The 24,246-nt window shown below is 39.5% G+C and overlaps 1 protein-coding gene across 2 annotated transcripts in view; it reads right to left on the reverse strand.

The window, feature by feature from the left end:
- Positions 1 to 24,246, reverse strand: part of LOC109110287 (cAMP-specific 3',5'-cyclic phosphodiesterase 4C-like) — a 59,219-nt gene that overhangs the window by 5,248 nt on the left and 29,725 nt on the right. The window contains exons 2-11 of one of the 2 annotated variants that reach the window (XM_042720017.1): positions 15,895 to 16,080; positions 15,064 to 15,100; positions 14,818 to 14,888; positions 14,312 to 14,361; positions 9,606 to 9,718; positions 4,018 to 4,111; positions 3,667 to 3,830; positions 3,432 to 3,530; positions 2,286 to 2,450; positions 2,055 to 2,154 (exon numbers count right to left, since the gene is read on the reverse strand). In XM_042720017.1, coding sequence (XP_042575951.1) covers positions 2,055 to 2,154; positions 2,286 to 2,450; positions 3,432 to 3,530; positions 3,667 to 3,830; positions 4,018 to 4,111; positions 9,606 to 9,718; positions 14,312 to 14,361; positions 14,818 to 14,888; positions 15,064 to 15,100; positions 15,895 to 16,080 — 1,079 coding nt within the window. Of the gene's footprint in view, positions 1 to 2,054; positions 2,155 to 2,285; positions 2,451 to 3,431; positions 3,531 to 3,666; positions 3,831 to 4,017; positions 4,112 to 7,109; positions 8,843 to 9,605; positions 9,719 to 14,311; positions 14,362 to 14,817; positions 14,889 to 15,063; positions 15,101 to 15,894; positions 16,081 to 24,246 lie in introns of those variants that run through there. The other variant, XM_019123340.2, reaches the window with a different exon arrangement.

Consider the following 24,246-nt stretch of genomic DNA (forward strand, 5'->3'; position numbering starts at 1 on the left):
TCATATTTACATAGAAAAGCTATTAAAAAAGCAGCGGAGCTTTGTAAACATATGATCTCTTAACAATAATTTACCAGTAAAGACTTTATGTGTGAATGGGGGCTAAACTCTTCCTCTGCATATGCGGTGAGTTTGGGTTGCTTAATTAACGTTCATCTGGGAAAACTCACTTGATTTGTAATGTTAATCATTTAAACCTATGCCAACACAAGAGAATACATCAACATTTTCTAAATATGCGATTTATTGTACATCGCGATGTCAAAATAAAAGTTTCTGACTTTGCATGTGGCCAAATATTAAAATACAATGGATAGAAAATGAAAACAGTCATATTTAAGCCTGTTTTTCCACTTAGTTATATTTGTATTACTAAAAAATATCTCACTTGTCAAAATAATCAGATTACTTGATTAGCAAAATAATTATTAATTAAGAACTAGAATAGTTAAAACGTTTAAAAATACAACTGCATTGTTTTACTTTTTGTGATTAAAAGACAAATATTTTGTCATTTGAAAATTTCTTAAAGTATTAAAACATTGTCTCGTTCTAGTGAACCATGTATCTGCATTTTGTCTCACCTTGTGAGCTAAATGTATTGTCACACCCCTAGTGTCTATGAGCGTGATAGCTCATAATTTTCCACGTGTACGACATAGCTTTCATTCTTCAGGTCAATCATATATTCATGAAAAAAAAAAACAGTTTGAATAAGGTAAGTGATAACTTTGCCATAGTATCCTTTCAAATGTTGCCACAGTCATTGCATTCTTTGCATGTGCTGTACTTTACTTGTATCATTTTGTTTTATTAGTTTATTTATTAGAATTTGAAAGATAATAACAATATTGATTAATAAGTGAGATCTGATTTTCGTCCTTGAAAACCAAAAAAGTAGTGCAAGTCCTTGAATTTTATTTTGCAGTATCTGTATGAACCCTGTTTAGTGGACCATTTTAATGTTTTTGTTGTTGTTTGAACTGAACTGTTTACTGTAGTAAACTGTCTTTGTATATTTCCTATTTTATAGTCATTTCCTAATAATATTTCCTAATATTATTTCTTTTGAACAAAACAATTTCAGAAATTTCATGTTTTAGATTGTAGATAATCTTGTACCCTGTCAAAGACAAAGCTAACCAGCAAAACTTGATATCAAAAGCATCCTAAACGTTACATGTGTTTGCACCATATTGTAGTGAGAAACCTTTCTTGGTATTGCTGTTTCAAATATCCCACCATAATCTGTAGTCAGAGCATGTCAAGGGCTAATGGCAATGACAGATATGTTACTAGTTAGTTTTGAGGAAAATCATTTTCTTTTTTTGTTTGCCAAATAACCCTATGTATGTGCCCTCCCCCTTAACTCTCAAGCCCCAGAAAAAAGTTCAGGCTCAGGATTTTCTTTTTGCTTTAACCCCTGAGACTGTACTCCACACAATGTGCATTTTGACATAATTATGTGTGTATTTGACCATTTAAGTGCAATAAGCTGTGAAAGAGAATTCAGGATTGCATGCCTCTGAGAGGCAGCATTTGTGATTGTACTTCAGCTGTGTGTCCGTCAACACAAGTACTGCATTGAGTCCTTTTCGCAGCTAACTGTGATTAATAACAATAACTTTTCAATAACTTTTGATAGTACAGTCAGCAAAGTTAAATGTAACACTAGAAAATAAATTTTATAAATCAATGCGAATCGGCAGAAAATAAATCAAGATTCATATGTGAACCGATTTTTCCCCCGCCCCTATAATTATCTAGCTGACTAACACAGATGAAGTTTTGATTAAATCTGTGATGTCTTGAAAGCATCAGTAAACAAACCTTTTTTGCATAAACAATGTATCTGTAATGCAAATGTATTTAGTATTATTATCATTTTACTTAATATTTTTCTAGAATATATAAAAATAGGTTGTTAAAAATGATGTTTCTTTTGTTCCAAGTAAAAAAGCAGAATACGTTTTTATTGTTGAGGCCTATGATTTTGTGCTGCCATAAACCAGTTCTCAGAGGACATCGTCATTATTTTTACAGTGTACACTTACTGGTGTTGATGAGGAACTGGTTAGAAACTCCAGGGTGGTCTACATCATGAATGGCAGCAGCAAACAATGCAGCCAGGATTTCAAGATCAGTGAAAACGGCCTGGTGGGAAGATACCATAGTATGATGGTCATTATGTAAAGTGTCAGTGCTGACTATGAAATCTGATTTCAGATAATTAAACTTTTTGCTTTTGAATGGGCACTGGCTGTCCCATGTTGGCATATACTCACGTCCAGTGCCGGTGTGGAGAGCAGCACATGTGTTGACTGTGTGACATCAGCGGCATGCAGGCTGTTGTGATAGGCCACATTGGCATGGTAGTGGTCTTCCAGTGTCATCACATAAGTGATAAATGTGTCCACTGGGATCCCAAATGTCTTTAATAGATCCCTTTCCTTTAACGCATTGCAGATCATAGACAGAACATAAAGAGTGGAAATAAAACGAACTATCATGAGTCAATATAAATAATGAAGAGGTTTGCTGTTGTAACTAACATTGCTGGGTATCAATACAGATTTCCTGGTTGGATTAGATTCTTATTTTGATTCCAGTAAAAAGCCCAGTTCACACCAAGAGCGATAACTATAAAGATAACGATGTTAGCGTCCACACCAGCGGATGATATCGTCTGTTTATTTTAAGCACATGCTCGTCTGCCGCTTTAAATTCTCGAGCTCATTATAGCAGGGTGGATTCTGATCGGGTGTCAATGTTTTTATCATTAATCAGCCAGGAAAAATTGTTCTGAAAGTGATTCCAACAATATAATTTCTCTGTGCCTTTATCGTTACAGCTGTGGTGTGGACTCTGCTATTCTTTAATAGTGAGAACGATTTATGAACTATATCTTTATTGTTATCTTAAAGGCCTTTTCTAATTTGATTCAGTTCAGCTGGCATATTTCAGTTGTTATGTCAGTTATGCTTACATAAAGCATTAAGGAAATTAATTCTCTGCTAATGCTTTTTTTATTGCATCACATTCAAAACAGACTGCAAACTTACATTCACAACTCAGCAGGAACACTGATACAGGGAACATTTTGACTTGAAATATTATGAAAATATGCATTTTAAAAATTAACTATGTAGTTGAGAGAGTTAGTTTAGCAGAACACAGTGGCATGTGCAGTACAGGAAGTTCAAGCACATTTCCATGCACTGAAAATAGTAACTGAGTAAAAGATTGATTTGGGAATTTAAGAAACGATATTGTGATTGATCAAGTTGTGATAATTGGAAAATCTGTATTTTTACCCAACCCTAGTAACGAGCATACAAATCAAACAAAACCACACAGACCTCTTTGCATCTGACATATTTCAAAAGTACAGAACAACACAGGAACATTTAGAAAAAACAGGGACCACACACCTGGAAGATAGCAAACATGATGCAACTTAGAGGTCTGTTATTGGAGTAGTCAGCCACACGGAAGATATTAAGGCCCCACTTGTTTAAGTCATTCAGCTCCTGTAAAGACAAAGAGTAAATTAAATTATCAAATCCATTTGACAAATTGACTTTTTCATACCAATAACTAGTTGTAATGGTAGAAGATTTGATGTTGGGAAAGTTCTGAGTTAGAATGCATGCATTGTGCCTGTACCCTGGCCAGTGCGTCCTCCTGTTCGGTTTTGACCCCGAAGCGGGGCAGGGCTGCACTAGTGAGGCTCGAGCTATGTGTAAGCTTCTTGACACCACTGATGTGAGACATTGGTTTTTCTCGCTCCCGGAGTGTAGGAGAGGGAATCTCCACCTCATTCTGTTTGTCTGAGACACAACCAATGCATAAACCTTTAACAGATGACAGCTAATTTTAAATCGGTAAGCATCGAGTGTTTTAGAGCAGTGAATGTACTCCAGTATAACACTGCAATGTTGAAATAAAGGTTCTGCACTTCTGAAAATAGCAGCAAGGCTGAGATGTACAAAGCGGAGCGTGTGCAGACTCACTCACCTAGGAAGGTAGTGGAGATGTATTCAGACACCTGATTTCCCGAGCGGCTCATCTCAGACAGATGAGACAGTTCCCTGTTTAACATCCTCTTGAACTAGAGATCAGAAAAGGGAAAGATGGGGATAGACAGACAGGGAAAAAGGGAGAGTGATAAGTACACAGCAAATGGTAATAAGGCAGAAAAATAAAAAATCTGTCTATCTGAGCAGAAACTTTTATTACAAACAGGCATTATTTATTATTACATGATTATACATGAAATACATTGTTTTAAATGGATAGTTCTACCCCCCCACCACCCAAATTCTCAAAAATTAAGATGATGAAGAAGAAAATTGGATTCTAAACAACATTGGAACCCACTGACTTTCCTTGTATGGAAAGAAACATTTTTCAAAATGATATTGAGTAAATGATGGCAGAATTTTCATTTTTGGGTTATCTGTCCCTTTAAAACTTACTTTTTTTCTGTATTTTTTAGATGTTTACTTTTGCTTTTGCAGATAGACACAAGACATATATTGAAAATATCTGAATTTCACCATGGTATGTGGTACTGCAAGGTCATATGCAGTTTGTGCTAATACAGTGTGAAAATATTGTAAATGCAAATAAACCTAAGGCATTTCTAATGTTGTAGCTGTAACATTGTGTGGTTAGAGGAAGGGCTTGTCTTTAATTAAAATCTAATTAAGTGATGGCCATCGGGGGAGAGCATTGTGCACTGGTCTCCTTAAGTCTTTGCAAACCATTGCTTTAAAAAATAGGAGAGGAAAGGTCTTTGTAACAAAATTAGAAAAAATATGTGCCTTAAATGACTGAAATTGTGCAACTTCAGCATATAACGCGACACAAGTACACAGTCACACAGCACAACTCCGATAAGACCCCTGGTCTGTCCCACTGACTGGTCCTTCACACATTACAATCTCCATGGAAACCAGCAGGTTTCCTTAGCAACTGCCTCCTCACAGTCCCTCCTGCAGCATGATGGGAGCGAGGCGATGGGTTGGGTGACAATCTGAGAGAGTAGGCAGGTGTCTGTCTCTGACCTCCTCCAAGGTCAACACTCTCTGTATCACTCTCCATCTCCTGCTCTCCATTCTGTCTTTATCTCTCTCTTTAAGCCCTCATTTTCGTTTCCTGTCTCTCTTTATCTCCGTCCTCCACATTCTCTCCATTTTGCTAATGCTATATAATCACCCTCTGCAGTCATATTTTTCATTGATTGTGTTTCTATTAATTCTTTTTCATGGTCTGCATGTAATTCCCTTCCTATATTACATGGATGTGTGTGTATCAGACATGTGCTAATGGATTTCTATTACATGCATCATCATTGTTGTTAAATCATCTGAATATAATGGGTTTAAAGATGCAAATAATGCACAGTTTCTAATCAACAACCCAACAGGAGAAATAACAATCAATGTTAAGTGTAATTTTTAAGTAAGTCCAAGTCAATTTTCTGTCACAGCTATCAACCCACTCACTGTGAACCTGAATTTTCCCTCTGGGATCAATACACAATGTCTATCTACCTCACACAGTCAAGCTGTGAGTTTATATAAAGCTTCATTACAAAATCCTCTTTCCTGTGCAAGTGCATATTACATACTGTACCAAGGCTCTGTTTGTACTGTGCTGAGTCATTATTAAAACATTCACAGAGTGCCAACTGTTTTTAGCATGCATCCTCTGGAGGACCAAGATGATACCAGATCATGTGGAAAGTAAATCAGACCAAATTAATACAAATATGTGTCACTAGGGGAGTCTGATAGTATCTGTTGCGTTTATTTACCAAGACTGAGTTTGATGGTTGAGTTTGATAAAGTGGAAACAAAAAATGGCAACAGCCACTTTATTTACATTTAAATCTTTAAAAGTAAATGTATTGACACTGAATTAATTAATAAACCACTTTAAATAGTAATAATAAAAGCATGGTCACACTTTATTTTAAGGTTCAATTCTAGTGATGATCACATTATTTACTATGATTTTTGCCTCAATAAACTCCTAATTTGCTGCTTCTTGATAATTAGTAAGGTAGTTGTTAAGTTCAGGTATTGGGTAGGATTAGGGATGTAGAAAATGGTCATGCAGAATATGTGCTTTATAAGTACTTATAAACAAGCTAATGTGTTAATTATAGGCATGCTAATAAGCAACTATTTCATAGTGAGAATTGGTCCCTATATTAAAGTGTTACCAAAATTATTTTTAAAATTGCAGTGCTTATGTATTTTAATGGGCTAATGTCTACAGGTCCAATAATCAACATAGATGAAACATATTTGTCATTCAACAATTAACCAGAGAACGCATCCTAGCCCAAGATGTAAAAATGTGGGTGTGTCACTGATTGTGTCCCAATGTTTTTAATTGTATCTGGCAACAACAAACCTTAAGTTTAGCCCATGACCAAGGTTAAGGCTAAAGGTTTGTTGCCAAAAAGAATTAAAAACATTGGGTCAAAAAAAGGGTCTCTGCTACATTTCAATATCATCAATATCCATATCAAACCTCACCAACAGTACACAAGTCTTGGATGAAGGAACGATGCAGAAAAGCTGGTCCTACACTACCAAATATTGACCAGATGAAGCCAATTCCCAGGACAGCCTGAGACAGAGCAATGGAGAGAAGGCTTAAGGGAAGGAGAGAGGAGGTGGTAAGAAAGGGGTTGAGGCATCCTGAGACACAAGCCCACTGTTCAGGTTCTATCCATCTCTAGGCACAGAAACAACACTACGGCAGCAGCCATTTTCTCCCAGCCACACAAAGTGACACTGAATAAGTGCATAAGTTTAGAGCTTGGGTTTAAAATCACACTTGAGGTATGGAGACCGGTACAAATGTGGATACACCAAACATGCAACAAACATCATCACATTATCACATGTAGTCTGTTCCAGAAGCATTACAGGACTCATCACCTGGAACTTTTACTTTTACCCTGTCCTACTTGCATCTCCACATTTCTATGTATCTCTCTGCTGAACAAACAGTCTTGCCCCTTACCTAGACCTGACCAACGGTTTGCTAACAGATATTTAGTGACCTTTTTCTGTTCATGCTGGCCCTACCTGGTCCCACCAGCCAATCAGCCAGGGTTTGGAGCAGGTGTCACAGAATAGATCCATGAAGGGGGTCCTACGCTCGGTGTCCTGACCATCCCCATCCAGCACCCCATCTGCAGCTGCCCCGAGCTCCAGCTCTGACCCTCCTCTCCCCTGCAGGGGGCTGTAGCTGGAGGAGTGGGCCAGCTGGTAGCCTCCGAGCACAGGTGAGGGGCAGGAAGAGGGTGGCGGGTCAATGGCCTCCAGTACACCCATGCTGAGGGTGACGGATGGCGTGGACCGCTGACAAAAGCAAGAGGCACGGAAGTGCACGGGGGCCGAAGCACGGCGGGTGCCCCAGCGGCATGTGGGCGTGGTCAGGGTGTGGGCAGAGAGGCCGCAGCCTAGCAGGCCGGGATGCTCCAGAGTGACGGCTGCCCCCAAGAGGCGGGGAGCAAGCGGCAGTGAAAGTCCAAGCAGTACGAGAACCAGGCCCTCCTGAAAACCACTGAGCAGGCTCCACGGCTATCTGCAGGCGAGTGTCCCCTGTGAACGGCCCGCCAGGAGCCGCCCAGATCCACAGGCCAAAGGGACTACATCTCATCCCAGCAGCTGAGCAGAGCTGACCCCGATCTAGCCGGAGGCGGAGAAAGAGGCGAGGGGTGGAACGGACAAAGATGGAGAGTCAAAGAGACAGGACCGTCTGAAGGACACAGAGAGGATGCCGTGGGAAGAGGGACAGAGGAATTACAGGAGATAGGAAGAAAGATGAAGATGAGCAAATAGCTAATGGAGACTGAGGGATGACAGGAGGAGGAAGGAAAACAACAACAACACAGGTAACAGCAGGAGGAAACGGATGAAAGGAGACAGAGAGGATGAAGGAATCAAGGAGACACAGAAACGCCAAAGAGATAGGGCCTTTAGTCGAAAGTCAAACTACAAAAGAGCGGTGGTCTGGAAAAACATCCATTCTCTCTCTCCCTGCGTCGATACCCCTCCCCCACCGCAGAGCTCCAGGACCCGGGCCCAGTGTTCCCAGCGAGTTGTGTTCAGAGCGCACAGTCCATAGAGCACAATACCAGTCCTGTCAGCACAACGCAGCTCTCTTCAGCAGCCCCGCTGTTTAATCCACACGCGCCGTCAGACTCGCCGATGCAGCTCAGCCGATGCTCTGCCTCTCGCTCTGTTTCCCTGGATGCTGTAGACAGATCTCGCAAGCTAATCAGCCGCTGTGGCAGGAGGCGCGTGCTTGGGTGTGTGTGCTAGTGGCGTGTGTGTGTGTACACGCACCCTGAGAGCGCATGTGCGGCAGACGGCGTGTAAGAGTGTGGAAAAATGGAGAAATGTCAGTATGTGTGTGTGTGTGTGTGTGATGAGAGAGAGATGTATTTAATAGTCTGACAAAAAGGAGGGGAGGGAATCTAGGCTTTAGTGTCTCCGCTAATCTCTGCATAAATGATTCTGCGTATGGGTGTGAAAATGTGTGTTCTCTGATTCATTATACAAGCTCTGCCTCAGTCGGCCAAGAGATCTTCCATTCACACACAAATGCTGCTTTCTTCTCATACTGACATCTGCCTGATCAGGTATAAAGCAAAACACCGGTATTATGGTGCATGGACACAACCATACAAAAACTGCACATCCAAAGTCTTCATGGCACTGTCTCTTTAAACAGGCAAGCTATGGAAGAGAGCAACCGAATTTTCATTGGCCAGCGTCTAAATCACATGCCTCATGGCCACAGTGAAGAGCCAATGGTTTAACTGGCAGGGTAGACCTTGCTGCAGCTCGATAGCAACGAAGGTTACAGCAGAAACACTGGCATCAGGACCAAACTGCAGCCCCCTCCTCCCTCCCTCATGTCCTCCTTATCCATCTATTTTCTCCCCCTCTCTCCATCTCTCCTACACTTCTCAAACCAGAGTATAGTGTAAGGACAAGTCATTAAGAGTTGCATGCAAAAGCTTTTTGCATCAGTGTTTATGGATGATAATTAAAAATACATCACTCAAGCGGGACCATATTAGACAAACCGGCACACAACCTGCTCAAGAATCTTTCTCCGCATACACACAGATATAGTCCTTTATGCATGATAATCCACAAAATGGCAGATCTTGAAACCTCTTCTTGATGAAATCTAATTTGTCATGTTAAGTGTTTTGTAAAATGTAAAGGATGGAAATTATAAACAATGAATTGAGACTTGAAATGGAAAAAAACCCTATTGTAATAGGCCACAACCTTATGGTGGACTGTGTACACAAAAGTGCCTTTGAGAAGGTGAGATATAGAAAGGAAGAAGAACGTTCTACATCCTGCAGATTTTAGTTCTAACCAGCTCCAACTCACTTCTAGTGAGTCTGAAAACCTTGATTAGCTGATTTAGGTGTGTTTAATTAGAGTTGGAGCTAAACTCTAAAAGACAGTAGTCCTCAGGAACAGGTTTGGACACCCCTGTTCTTAAGAAACGGAACTAGGCAGCGCAGATGCAACAGCAAGTAACTGAAGAAACACCTTGTTGGATGCCATTTCGCTCACAGAGCGGTGGGTCTGAATGGTCTCCAGCTGGTCCAAACACCAGTCAAGCTCCTCCAGAGTCTCCCGGGCCAGCTGCTGGTATGTCTCATCTGCACAGGACATAAGACACAGCAATCAGCACCACATCACGACAGTACTGTCATATGCATTTAACCCTCACTGTGGGACACAGCGAGAACTTTGTTTGTGAACAGTGGGGATGTTGTTTCCTGACAGGAGGAAGTAAAGAATTGTCTGAGTGATGTCTTCATCGAAAAACTTCCAAGCATGAATATTTCAAGAACTTCATATGGAGAGATGAAATGCCTCATAAATAATGGATCTTTTCCCTCGTAAGAATGAATAATCATATTAACCTGGCAGCACAAGAAAACCATGTTTATAAGACTTTTAAAAATCATTCCATTTATTATGTGAGGTATAGCAAAATGCAGAATTGAATATTGCAAAATGTAAGCAGGAAACTTGTACAGATTAATATTCTCTCCTTGTGCAATCTTTTACAGATGCAGCATTTTGACTACACCATTTCAACTTGGGCTGCTTGAGATGAGACCAAATTTTATAATTTCCTTGGTCAAAAAAAGAGTCTATGAATTGTTTGCATAGGCCAGATGTGCTCAATCCACAGTAAGAACACTTTACTGTTGCATTGTCAGACATGAGCACTACAAAATGACAAAAGAACACAGGTTACGTTTGTAAACAAGATGAAATTGGGCTAATGGGCAAAAATCTACCTGTTTTGATTGGCTCATGCTTAAGCCATTTCAAAGGAAAATGGGTTTAGCGCCAATTTTCTGAAAATATCTCAGTATTTTGTCAATAATGATAATTAGACGATATTTTGCTGAGCGTATTATTGTGCTGGTACCTTGGCAGGTTTAGGACTGCTGTGGACAGATGACTCCCAAAGCTTTTGATATTGTTCATATTCTGTGAATTGGTTAGTTTGTAGGAGTAACAGAAATGGAGTTTTAAGTTTAAATTGATTTTTACCTTTTATGGGCCTTTTTTTTACGTTTATAAAGCCATTTTTTCTAACCTAATTAAATGTATGCATCATCTTTTCATGTCAAATTCATAAATTTAATAAATAAATTCAAAAAGTAAGACACTGTAGGGCTGTTACCAATCATTTAAAATCAGTATCAGCAAAATTTGTGTTTGCAATGAAGAGGTGGTACAGAATCTGCAACTGCCAATCAGAATTTTTTGCTCTTATAAATATGAGACGCGCATAATAGTATCCAATTGCAGAGTCACAGCCCTGATGAATGGAAAAGTGCGTGACACGTTGAAAAGATTGCGAGGAGCAATGGTCAAAGATGTCCATCTAACGCATAATTATATGGAAAAACTAATTAAAAAGCAGTGGAGCTTTGTAAACAGCTCAGAGTAATCATGTCATCTCCATAAGAACAATATGATCGCCAGAACAAATTTACTGGGATTTTTGAAAAGGTCCTGTTCACACATTATCTCTTAATGGTAACTTACCGGTAATTTACCAGTGAAGACTGAATGTGTGAAAGGGGCTAAACTCTTTCTCTGTATATGCTGTGAATTTGAATTGCTTAACGTTCATCTGAGAAAATAGTGTGCATTATCTCACTAGATTAGTAATGTAAATCATTTATAATGTAATGTATATCATTTATTATCGCGATTTCAAAATAAAAGTTTCCGAGTTTGCATGTGGCCAAGTATTACAATTTAATGGATTTAAACATTATTTAATCATGCTTTAAAGTGAAACATGGCCAGGCTGTTGGCGCCCTCTGCAGGTATTTGTTTTAATACATAATGTACTTAAGTTGGTTATGTTCATATTATGTACTGTATAGGCATATTACATTATATATTTTAACAGTGTTGTTTAATAAAACCATGTAATGTTGGTTTTGATGTTTTATTTGAGCCAATTATTAATGCCTCATCGTTAGTTTAAATATAAATATTCTTACAAAAGCCTGGTTTTCACTTAGGTCTATTTGTGTTACTAATAACTTTCTTGATTACCAAAATAATCATTAGTTACAGCCCTAGATTAGTTAAAATATTTCAAAACACAACTGCATTGTTTTACTTTTTGTAATTAAAAGACAAATATTTAGTAATTGAAAATTTCTTTAAAATAGTATTAAAATATTGCCTTGTTCTAGTGAACCAAGAGCTGTATTTTGTCTCATCTGTCTGTATTGTCACATCCCTAGTGTCGATAAGTGGTGATATAGCTCATAATTTTCCAATTGTATGATACAGCTTTTATTCTTCAGGTCATCCATACAGTACATACATGAAAAAAATCAGTTTGAATAAAGAAAGCAATAACTTTGCCATAGTATCCTTTCAAATGTTAAACAAACTGTTAATGCTGCGCTTGGTTTGAGCTGCTTTAATATGCATTTGGGAACGTGACATTCATCATTAGAAACATTTATAAATCTGTTGTTGTTTACAAAGAAGTTTCAGTGTCACATAAGCCTTCAGAAATCATTCTAATATGCTGATTTGCTGCTCAAGAAACATTTCTCATTATTATGAATGTTAGAAACAGTTTTGCTGCTTAATATTTTTGTGGAAACAATGATATCACTCAAACATTTGTATAAGATTTAAAAAAGAGAGAGAAATTAATAATTTTATACATCATGCATGAAAGTGACAAAAAGTGAGTGAAGACATTTCAAATGATTTCAATTTAATAAATGCATTAACAAATTTAAATAATATATTTGATAAATGCAAATAAATGCTGTTCATTAAACTTTATATTTATCAAAAAATCCTTAAAAATAAAGTGCATCATCATTTCCACACAAAATATGAAGAAAAAAAAAAAAAAAATCCATTGATAATAATCAGAAATGTTTCTTGAGAGTCAAATAATTTGTAATGGTTTCTAAAAGATCATGTGACACTGAAGACTGGAGTAATAATGAAGAAAATTCTGCTTTGCATCAGAGGAATAACATTACATTTTATGATGTATTAAAATTGAAAACTTTTTTGTATTTGTAATAATATTTCACAATATTTCTGTTTTTTTGTTTGTTTTTTGTTTTTACTTTATTTTGATCAAATAAATTCAGCCTTGATGAGCAGAAGATAGTTATTTCAAAATCATTAACAATTGTAATGTTTACAAACTTTTAACAGATACTTTAATGATAATAATAATAATTTTATATAATTTACTATACTATATTATAGTACTTTATTATAATATATTGTTGTCATGATTATTAAATGCTGCTTTTTATTTTTTTTAGAGGATAGTATGTATTTTTACAATATAAGATATATCTTTTAATGTACCAAAATATATATTTTTAATAATGTGTGCTGGGGGCGTGGCTTGGGCGTGGTCAGATTTTCCTTTTTTTTTTTTTTGTCTCTAGCTGATCACATGCCTGATCACTGAGTCATTAAGTCATTCATTCTACTGATTTCGTTCAAATGATAATGAAACAAGTAGTGTGTTGCTCAGAGAGGCAAAACAGTTTTGAAAAGTGACGTGACATACAGCCAAGTATGGTGACCCATACTCGGAATTTGTGCTCTGCTTTTAACCCATCCAAAAAGTGCACACACACAGCAGTGAAACAAGTAGTGTGTCCCGGAGCAGTGGGCAACCATTTATGCTGCGGCGCCCCCGGAGCAGTTGGGGGTTCGGTGCCTTGCTCAAGGGAACCTCAGTCGTGGTATTGAAGGTGGAGAGAGCGCTGTACATTCACTCTCCCCACCTACAATTCCTGCTGGCCCGAGACTCGAACTCGCAACCCTTGGGTTGCAAGTCAAACACACTGACCGTTAGGCTCAAAGATACAGCAAAACAAATTATTTTCATTGACTAAATAGAGCAAAAAGTCTGTTAACATTAACTTATTGTTTATTGAATTGTTCTTTCAACCTTTATCACATTTGTAACTGTGCTGATTTTTAGAGAAAAACTACTCTTTGTGTGATATTAACTATATAGGATGATATAAACTATATATAAATGTCACCAGGTGGCATTTTTGTCATCTTACGATGAATTTTGGGGGAATTCTAAATGTATTTTAATAGACTAAATCAAGCAGTGAAAGCATTAACTCTAAATGTGCTCACGCATTAGTCTAACCTACATCACATAGTGTTAGGGTGCATTCTCTGGGTTTTTGTTTGGTTTTTTCAGTATATTCGATAATCAAATCGCACATTGTTTAAACAACAATTACGATATGATCACACACCCCTAGGTGCAATACGCAACCTGCTCAACAGAAGGGAATATCTACATACTTTTGATCATGTAATGAGAATATCTGATGAGTGCTCAAATTAAAGTGATATCTTAAAAAAATATATTTCTATATAATTATATAACTAATTTTTATCATAGTTCATTTATTTTAGAAGTTCAACATGTGGAGCACCTTAACTGCTGATACGCTTCAGAGTTCCTGATATAAACTAGCGGCTCAGGGCTGCTATTTGGCTAGTTAAAGCATCTGGTTAGGTTCCAGACCTGTTTCCCATATGGCTCCACTATTTCTGATGCTGTAATGCATTTTACTGGCAACAGTGCCTACAAGAGGAAGTGTATGCGTAATGTGAGAGACACTGTGTGGGAGAGTGCTAGTGTGGGAGATAGAAAGCTCACCAGTGACTAAGTTACAGTACAGTAAACATACCTGAGAGCGTTGCTGGGGGAACCGTGGGTTGGCTGGTCACTGGTGACCTCCTGTGGACAAAAAGATAATTACATTAGTGATAGTGGTGGAGGTCGCCCTCTACTGGAATAAATCCAGTTAACACTGCTCACTGGGAGGAGGCCTACACTTGTTCTGAACTGAGCAATGTCAATATAAAAATACTGCTAAAAAATGTGTAATATATAAATATTACAGTATAAACAACTACACGTTATATATATATATATTTAATATATATAATATATATATATATATATATATATATAAAATTTTATGTAAAAATATTTTCACATAAAATAAAGTTCCTAGCATTATTTTTATGTTAGAATTAAGAGTTGGGCTGTTTAAATAAGCTTTATTTTCTTCATTATTCATCATGAATAAAATATAAAAATGCTTTATTGGAGAGGATACACTGATGGCCATAAGGGGGCAGAGCAGAAATAAAGAAACTGTTGCATCAAAGCTGGAAGAGCTGAACTGACTTGTTGGTGGGAGTCGTGACGTTGGCGAGAATTGTGAAGTTGCTTCTGACAGTTCGTAGACTAGCCAACACCTGTGTAGAAGGAGAAGGAAGAGAGAGAGAGAGAGAGAGAGAGAGAGAGAGAGAGAGAGAGAGAGAGCGCAGGTGAACAGCAGAATATCACTCAACTCCACCTCAGCAAGTCATGACAAGCAATTAGCTCATTATATACTGTTTGCCAGACACAACACACAACAGTGTGTCTTACCTGAGCAAAAGGGGTGACTATGAGATCTTCAGCATGACTGTGGAAAGAGGAAAAAAACATACTATACACTTTGGCAAATGCTTACAAATGTGACCCTGGACCACAAAACCAGTCTTAAGTAGCATGGGTATATTTGTAGCAATAGCAAAAAAATACATTTTATGTATGCGTCAAAATGATTGATTTTTCTTTTATGGCAAAAATCATTAGGATATTAAGTAAAGACTATGTTCCATGTAGATATTTTGTAAATTTCCTACTGTAAACATATCAAAACTTTTTGATTAGTAATATGCGTTGCAAAGGACTTTATCTGGACAACTATAAAGGCGAGTTTCTTAATATTTTGATTTTTTGCACCCTCAGCTTCCAGATTTTCCAATAGTTGTATCTCGGCCAAATATGGTCCTATCCTAACAAACCATACATCAATGGAAACCTTATTTATTATAAAAGTACATTTCGAAAAATTTACCCTTATGACTGGTTTTGTAGTCCAAGGTCACAAATGGTCTTTTAACAATATTCAGATGAAGCCAGAATCATCCCCAGGTGTGAGGAAACAGATTCAACCCAACATCAAAACATGCAATTTTTTTATGGACTTAATCCAAGCGGAAGTCACAGTGGTCACCGCTGCATGCTGGGAGCGTGAGCTCTTCTAAGGGTGTAACAGTATTATACTGAGACGGGTAAAGAGGGATTTAGTCGATGTGCTTAATGCTGCACGGTCATTCTGGGATAAAAGAACTTCCTCTGAGGCCATTTAGAAATGAAAAGTGGAGACAGTAAACAGTGAGACTTTGCTGCGTGTTGAGGGAGACGGCTTACCCCTCGCTGTTGATGGAGGAGTTTCGTGACATGGTCTTGGGGGACATGTCGTAGTCAGAGTCGGAGCGGTAGAGGAAAGATTCCCTTCTTTGACTCTGAGGGAAGGAGGGATGGAGCACCAGCCCAGGACTCGCCTGCGAATCCATAGGGCTGCGGCCAGGAGAGGGCCCATTCTCCCCATCATAGCTGTACAGAGAGAGAGAAACCAAAATGACAGGGAGAGAAAGTAAAAATGCATGTCTTGTCATTTAGCTCGAACAAAGCTTTGCCAGTGGCAACATTAGATTTCCAGTCTCTGGCCAACACAGCACAAATAGAGATGTGAAACACAAACAATCATGATTGCCTCTTACTCTAGAGACAGCAAACGCTCTCTGAATGTATAAAGAGCTGATGAAGACTGTGTCACCCTGAACAACCATTAAAGGAAATCACCAGCCTAATCAGAGAAGAATCCTCAGCCGCCACTTCACAATTTATATTCTATGAGCACTTTGTGGCTTAAAGAAATAGTTCACGCAAAAATGAAAAATCTGTCATTATCTGCTTACCCACATGTCACCAAACCCATATGCATATCCTTTTTAGTGTGTGAAATAGAAAAGGATTTTTCTTTTCAAATAGTAGAGCATGGCACTAGCAATGCCAAAATTATGCGTTTGATTCCCAGATTGTGCATTAACTGATAAAAATATATACTTTGAATGAAATGTTATTCACTTTGGAAAAAACTGTGCCAAATGCATGTGTTGTAACCAAATGTGACATGTCAGTTCAAACATGCAAAATATAAAACTAGGAGCTGCCATGGAACATTTTCTATTCTTAATACTTTAGAAAAAGTGGAATATGGTGATGTGGACTTATTTTATGGTGTCTTTTTTGGTCCTTTATATTTCACAGAAAAATAACTATAAACGTTAGGTTTATAAAGGGTGAGCTAATAATGACAATTTTAATTTTGGGAGAACTGCTGCTTTAAGCTTTGCACTAAACACAGACATCTGTGGAAGCACTAATCCACACAGTCTTAGCATTAAACATGTGACTAGTGGAAAAGTACCGGATACAGTGTCTGACCCCATCTGGGGTTATAATAGACGTACTATATTTGTTCAGTTATCGTGGCTCTGTGATAATGAATGAAGACTAGTCATCCGGAGAACCTAATGACTGCAGAGCTGAAAGTGAGCATGAAACCTATTGCAGGTCATTGGCCTGCAGTAAACAAGGCATATAATGCCACCAAATCTGAATGCAAAAGCAGATATAATAAAGGACAGGGAGAATATTGGAACAGTGCAAAGTACACAGCTCATCCTTGAACCATTTGCATGGGATTACCAGAGCCTCAAACATATAAAAAACCATCTGCCCATGGAGCTCATATTGGGGCCAGGGGTCATGGGCAAGGTGCGAGAGAAGCCAAGCAGAAGAAAGAGAGGGCTTTTGCATGATTCCCGATTCCTCAGCTCTGGTTCCAGCCTCCTCTGAGTCATGCCGGGAATTATGGGTACCAGCACCAGCGAAACCTCAAACCAAAGCCTACACTTCAGAAGTGAAGCGTCAGAACTAGACGCCTGCCAAGACTTCAGTCTCCCTCTCGCGCTGTCAGTCACTCTTCCTCCCCCTCACTCCCTCGCTTCTCACAGACAAAATACTAAAGCCCCTCTTCCCACACGCAGTGCATGAGGCATCTGAGCTCGTCTCCTGCCCCTAACTGCAGAACTAAAGGTACTTTTTAGCCTGTGGCTATGGAAATCTCCTGTTTCTGCGTGGCAGCTGGTGAGCCGGATCTGGACTACGCCTAGGTTCAAATAGTGTTTTATGTCAGTTGTTTACATTATCACACAGACATGCTACAAGTGCTACAGCATTTGAAACGTGCCTGAGCTGGTTCTTTCTAGCAGCTGCCATCCCCTCTCTCTGGAGATCCCGAGTGATGTGAATCCACAGTAAACAGGCCCTGCCTGTCCTCTCTACATGCCCCTCGAGACAAACACCGCCTTGGGCTCTTGACCTACACCTCCTCTTCCCTCTCCATGTTGCACTTCTTCTGCTTCCATCTAAACCCTTCCCTTTTACAGTTACTCCTCCTGTTTTTCCCTCTCTCACACTCCTTATCTCGCAGCTCACAGAATTCCTCTCGCAGCGATGTGAAGTCTGAGCGACATGAGCGACTGAAGATGGAGTGAACAAATACTTAAAAAAAGCTTGAGGAGAGCAAAAACATGAAGGAGGAGAAGAAGAGCAAGAGGGAGGGGGGTGACTCATGGCCTATCTAAATATTTACATGCCCTAGGTGCATGTACGGCTTCCTCCAAAACTATTTTATTTTTCCAGCAACAACTGCAACTCCAATTATTAACATGACAACACACAGTTGACCTTAAAGAGTCAATGTACCACTCCCTGTCACTATCTGCATAACTACAGCAGTCAGGCTTTACTGCGCAGTCCAAATAGCAGCTTTCTGTAAACCCATTTCCTATTATGAAGAACAAGCTCTTTTTTCAGCATTAACACGGCGCCTTTCGTTCAGAGTGTGTTGCTTTTCTTGCACTGTATTCATGCCTGTAGAGGTAGTGTGTGTGTGTGTGTGTGTGTGTGTGTGTGTGTGTGTGTGTGTGTGTGTGTGTGTGTGTGTGTGTGTGTGCGAGAGAGAGAGTGAATGTGTGGGCGCACACGAATGCTCCAGCTTTTCTGTCTGTGCTTCACTTTAATGCCTCCTGTAGTCATGTGACATTTGTGCTGCTCAGAGACTGTCCACAAAGGAGCGAACAATAAGAAATGAGAAGCCTTGTCAACCAGTTTCCCCCTCTTCTCCACTTTCTTGTGTTTTGATTCGAGCCCCTCTCTTTATCTCTCACCCTCTTTCTACATCCTTCTCTCCTCTGGCTTTTTACCAGTCTCTGTCTTCTGCCTCTCAAAGATCTCTGCCTTTCACTGCCTCCTTCTCTGTAATTTGTGTCTACGGCTGTGACTCAGCCCAGAATAAAAAGCAAGCAGAATGCATGCTGGGATACTGGAGTTCTCATTTGTTTATAAGGCACAAGAGACACACTCGCTATACCCTCATAGATTCACAATCAAAGGGCATTTTTGTGTGTTTGTGTGTATGTGTCAAACACTGCGTCACTAACTCTAGGAAGTCTAAAACTGAGCTTCAAGAATTGAAGGAATATGATATTCACTGTTTTGGTAATTAATATAAACACCACTAGCATCAAGTTGCACATGTATGTGTGCATATGGCATGTATTAACAATCATAAAATAATTGTGGAAGACGAAGCAGCAATTATCTTGCTTCAGTAGTCAATAAGGGTGGAAAAATGCATTAAGCTTTCATCATAGATAATGTACTCGTAATATACTGTACACACACAAAACACACTTTTTCACACGTTGTGAGTGTAGGATATGTCATTGGCAGCTCTTGCTTTCATTCGGCGATAACAGAACCCCTGGAGAGTAGCACTCTGGACAATGACATGATGATCATAGGGGGCACAGAGGAAAGGATTTGTGCCAGCTGGGTGAGTTTCCTATAAAAGATAACACATTAGCATCAGCACATCCCTATGCCTCTGAAAACAGACCCTAGCAAATTGATTGGGTTGTTTATGTATCTTCTACGCCTCGCTAAATGACCTTGGAGTGACTGTAAAAAGCTACAACCTTACAATAATTCCAGAAGACAAGAAAAGCAATTACTGCTTTCAAATACAAAGGTGCTTAAACTGATGCACACCAAAGTCTAAAAATAAAAGAAACGGTTTTCCGGTAAAAGTCCTGAGGGAAGAATTCAAATTCATAATAGCTCACACATGTGCCCCCTGAAGGCTTCACACAATGAGGATGTCTTCCTAACGTCCAAGAGGCTGCCTGAATGTGACAGCACAATTAAAGTAATTTGATAAATGTTGTACCATCCTCTACACAGTCCAGGAGAGTGCGCGTGGAGGCATGATTCTTACGTTCAGAGCTTTTCGAGATGGCAGTTTTGAAATTAATTGAATATAAATCTGGGCCTATGAGTAAAAGAGCGTGTAATGCTCTAAAAGAGCTTTGAGTAACAAGGATTTGGACTAAAAGACGACTTGCCAAATAATCACATGCACTAAAACTACCCCCATTTTCCCTCCGAGATTACAATCTTAATGCCACCACCATGTAATCCCAAATTTATAGGTTAACCATCGACCCATTTAAAGAGTTTGCTTCAAGAACATACTGTAGCACTTACTCCCTATTTGCCACTACAAAGTGTTCCGGTAGCTCATTCTGAATGTTCTCACTTACAGAGCAATAATAAAGGAATTTGATTATGTTCCATTAATACTCTGGGTTTTAAAAGACTTTGAAGTTTGACTCAAAAAGCTGATTGAATTAATTAAAACTTGGTGTACAGTATGTGAGGGACAGCATGGAGGATTTGCAGGCTCACTCCATCCAATGACCCTCTTATTGATTCCTTACTACCAGTAAACACAAATCCTGGGCCCTGGAGACTCTCGAGCTCACTGAGCACATGGCTGCAGTCCATCAATAGAGCAGAGTGAATTCTTTAAGTGGGAAGAGCAATTAAAAAAAAAAGACCTCTTGCCAAAAAAACAAAAACAAAAAAACAAACCTTCATTCTCTCCCTTTCAGTTAATGATTAATGCCTCCCCCGACCCCCAACCACCACCGCCTGCTCACCTGTTCCCAGCACGGCAGCCTGAATGGAGAGTGACAGTTATTTCCTGCCTCCACTTTTGCCACTGCCAAGCACAGATGCTTGTTGCTTGTGCACACCAACGCCCCCGATGACTGACTCCCCTTCTCCTCGCCCAGGCATTTAGCACCTGGTTGATTGCTGCATGCAGGGAGGGGGCCAGAGGAGAGGGTAGAAGTTGGGGAGTGGGGGGCAATCATAAAATCAGTGGCGACTGTATATGATGCTGTCAGATCACTGGCTCTTTAATCAGCAGCTGATACCATGTGATAGAGCTTTTATTGTGGCGCTATGTCCCTTTGGCAGTGCATTACAGCGAACTGTGTCTCATCAGTCCCCGCTCTGACTCACAGAGATATTTAAGGGAGCCTGTGGAACACTCTCTTCAAGCAGCTAGAGTCCTGGTGAAACCTCCAAGGCTCTTGATGTTCCCCCACATGATGGTTCGCCGCTCAGCTTCTTCCCTCAAGACAGGTGAGTAACCGGCTCCCAGAGGGCAGGTAAGCATAGAAGCTGAGAGCCTGTGATCTGTGCCCTGTGTCACAGTCCCACACAAACACGCAGGCAGGACTGAAAGAGGCAGGCTGGCCATGTTACGCTTCTTGGCGTGAAGTCATCTTGCCGGACACCATGCTCCAGTCAGATAAGAGAGCTAGGGATTACAGCAGATTATCTGACAGACAGGATCAGAAGCACCCCATTGAAAGTGTCCCAACAGTGAGAGCACTACCATTTCAGACAAGCCAGGCATCTGCCCTCAGGGAGAGGCTTTAAAGCCTTGATACCATTGATTCAGCTGTACAGTCATTTCTCTGAGAGCCATTGAGAAGATTGTTTTTACTATCTATATTATGGCTGGATGCATTTCCAAATTCCATATAAGCCGCAGCTTTCCACATAAGAGTGACTCTTCTGTGGTGTGCGATGTCGGAGTCCTGTACAGACATGATGGGCTACCACAAAACATGTTTTACTACCGTCTTGCTCCCTGTCTGTTTCTGATATCTCTGAGTTGCACTGCATTCGTGCACTTTTTTGTTCTTTTTGCTTGATATCTCTATTTTCATTAAAATCCTTGTGGGATACCTTTCAGTTCTTATTATGCAAGTGATATTAGCACACTGCTGACTTCAAGAACAGTACACTCTCTTTGCTATTAATACACCCCAGAATATTTTGTCAGCATTAACATCAGCATTTATGTCTTTACAAACCAGGGTGACTTTCTTCATTCCACAGAAGACAAAAAGAGAAGACTGAGACTTTGAAGCATTAAAAGGACAAAAAAAAAAAAAAAAACCTATCATACTATTGGTCCATATATGTTGAATTCAATAGTCTTTTTAAAAAGATAGTTCACCCAAAAATGAAAATTCTGTCATTATTTACTCACCCTCATGTCGTTCCAAACCAGTAAGACTTCGAAACACAAATTATGTCTGTATGTCACGTCATTGTCACTGTCACTGACAAATTAAGATATTTTTGATGAAATACGAGAGCTTTCTGACCCTGCATAGACAACAACACAACTACTACGTTCAAGGCCCAGAAAGGTAGTATGACAAAATTAAAATAGTCAATGTGACATCTGTGGTTTAACTATAACGTTACAAGAATACTTTTTGTGTGCAAAGAAAACAAAAATAATGACTTTATTCAACAATTTCTTCTCTTCCATGTCAGTCTTTGATGCGTGTTTTATGACCGTATCCATGACACATTCATGTACATGCATGCAGCGCATCCGGTTTCTACGTCAGAATGCCAGCTCCTGTGCAGCAGCATCTCGTGAACGTGAAATTGTTGAATGAAGTCTTTATTTTATTTTTCATCACGCACAAAAAGTATTCTCATAGCTTCATAAAATTAAAGCTGAACCACTAATGTCACATGGACCATTTTAATGATGTCCTTGCTCCCTTTCTGGGCCTTGAACGTGGTAGCTGCATTGCTGTCTATGCAGGGTCAGAAAGCTCACGTATTTAATCAAAAAATATCTTACATTTTTTTGTTTGAAGATGAAGAAGGTTACAGGTTTACAGGTTTGGAACAACATAAGGGTGAGTAATTAATGACAGAATTTTCATTTTTGGTTGAACTATCCTTTTTAGTCATATGGTAGCATTGTTTGATAAATGGATTGGATAAATGGATAAATGAATGATAAAATTTAAATTGTAATTCACTAAGAAGAAGCCATGAATTATTCATAAACTAATTGTTGGACAATTTCTTTCCTTTACAGATTATTCATCATTCATTGTATTTAAATGGAAAAGATCAACCAGTGTTTCAGGGAATAAAGAAAACCGTACAAGTTTGGAACGATTATCTTTGAAATACAATTTGTGGGTGAACTATTCCTTGAAATCCTTCAAAATTGATGAAAGATTTCATGGTTTTTTTCATGTTTTTATGTTTTTAAAAACATAACCCTTGTTGTGAGCAGCATTCGTGACTGGCAGGCTGACTGCAATAAATTATTCTTTTCGCTGCCCCACTGCGCTCGCTTCTCAATCCCATCCTGCAGTGTCACCCAGCTGTGACCGCATAACAGCAAACTTCACCCAGTGAACCCCACTGCCATGCCACAGTAGCCATCACTGAGAAACATTACTCAGTGGTGTTGGTGCTGCCCAAGCCAAGCAACCAACAGCCTGCCAGCTCCCTGCTCATATACTCAAATCTGACTAATTCCTACTGAGTACTGCCACTGGCACCCCAAAGGCTCTCTCTCCCACCGCTACATTCGCTCCTCTCAATCCCTAGTGCGCACTAACCTTTTATATGGAAATCGTCCCTGTGCATCTAGGGGCCATGAGGAGTAATGGGAAACTATTAAGAATTTGGTTTCCAGCATTCACATCTTTTAACAAGCTTTAGTGTACTGAAATGTCAGGGGAAGCCCCGAACAAGTGTTTGTTTTAATGAGGGTTGCTTGTGATTAGCATCTGTCTGCTTTCAACACTCAGCAGCACTTGAGCACTTCCATCCTCACTGGTTTCAGTATACTGGGATTTACAGCACATCACAGGCTGAATATATAAATGGACTGGGAGGAAGATACACAAAGGACCGTTTACAACTGAAACAGTTTCATGCTCAGACACAATAGCTGATCTGAAATTTGCAAAGTCTTAAGCTTTATTTACATCTTACGCCAGCGAAAACAGACCCTTGGGTAGGCTGTGATGCTCCATTTCACTGTATGACGACATATTGATTTGTTAATAGCACCAATCGAACATCATTTCCTGGTTTAACGACCAAGACAAAGAAGTTACTGGGGGAAGGAATTCCATAATCAAGAGAGCAGTGGTCAGTTGGCTGTCTAACAAAGGCCCTTCAGAAACAGCATTAGAGACATCGCAGCTGAACTGGAAATACAATTAACACACTGATCCATGTAATGAGCCAATCAGAGACATTGACACCGGCTCGGATCCAGTAAAAGCATTCATCCTGTGCTTTTAGACGGCACATGGAGTCTCATGCTGCATACACCAAATCTGTAATGTACGAACCAGCTTCCAGAGCTGCACCCCCGCCCTGATCTCCTAGTGCAGCCCACACACAGAGGGGTATTTTTAGCGTCTCACCCTGTCTCTGAGATGGAAAGCATAACTCCCC

The sequence above is a fragment of the Cyprinus carpio genome, chromosome B3, assembly GCF_018340385.1.
Source record: "Cyprinus carpio isolate SPL01 chromosome B3, ASM1834038v1, whole genome shotgun sequence".
In the NCBI taxonomy this organism is placed as follows: Eukaryota; Metazoa; Chordata; class Actinopteri; order Cypriniformes; family Cyprinidae; genus Cyprinus; species Cyprinus carpio.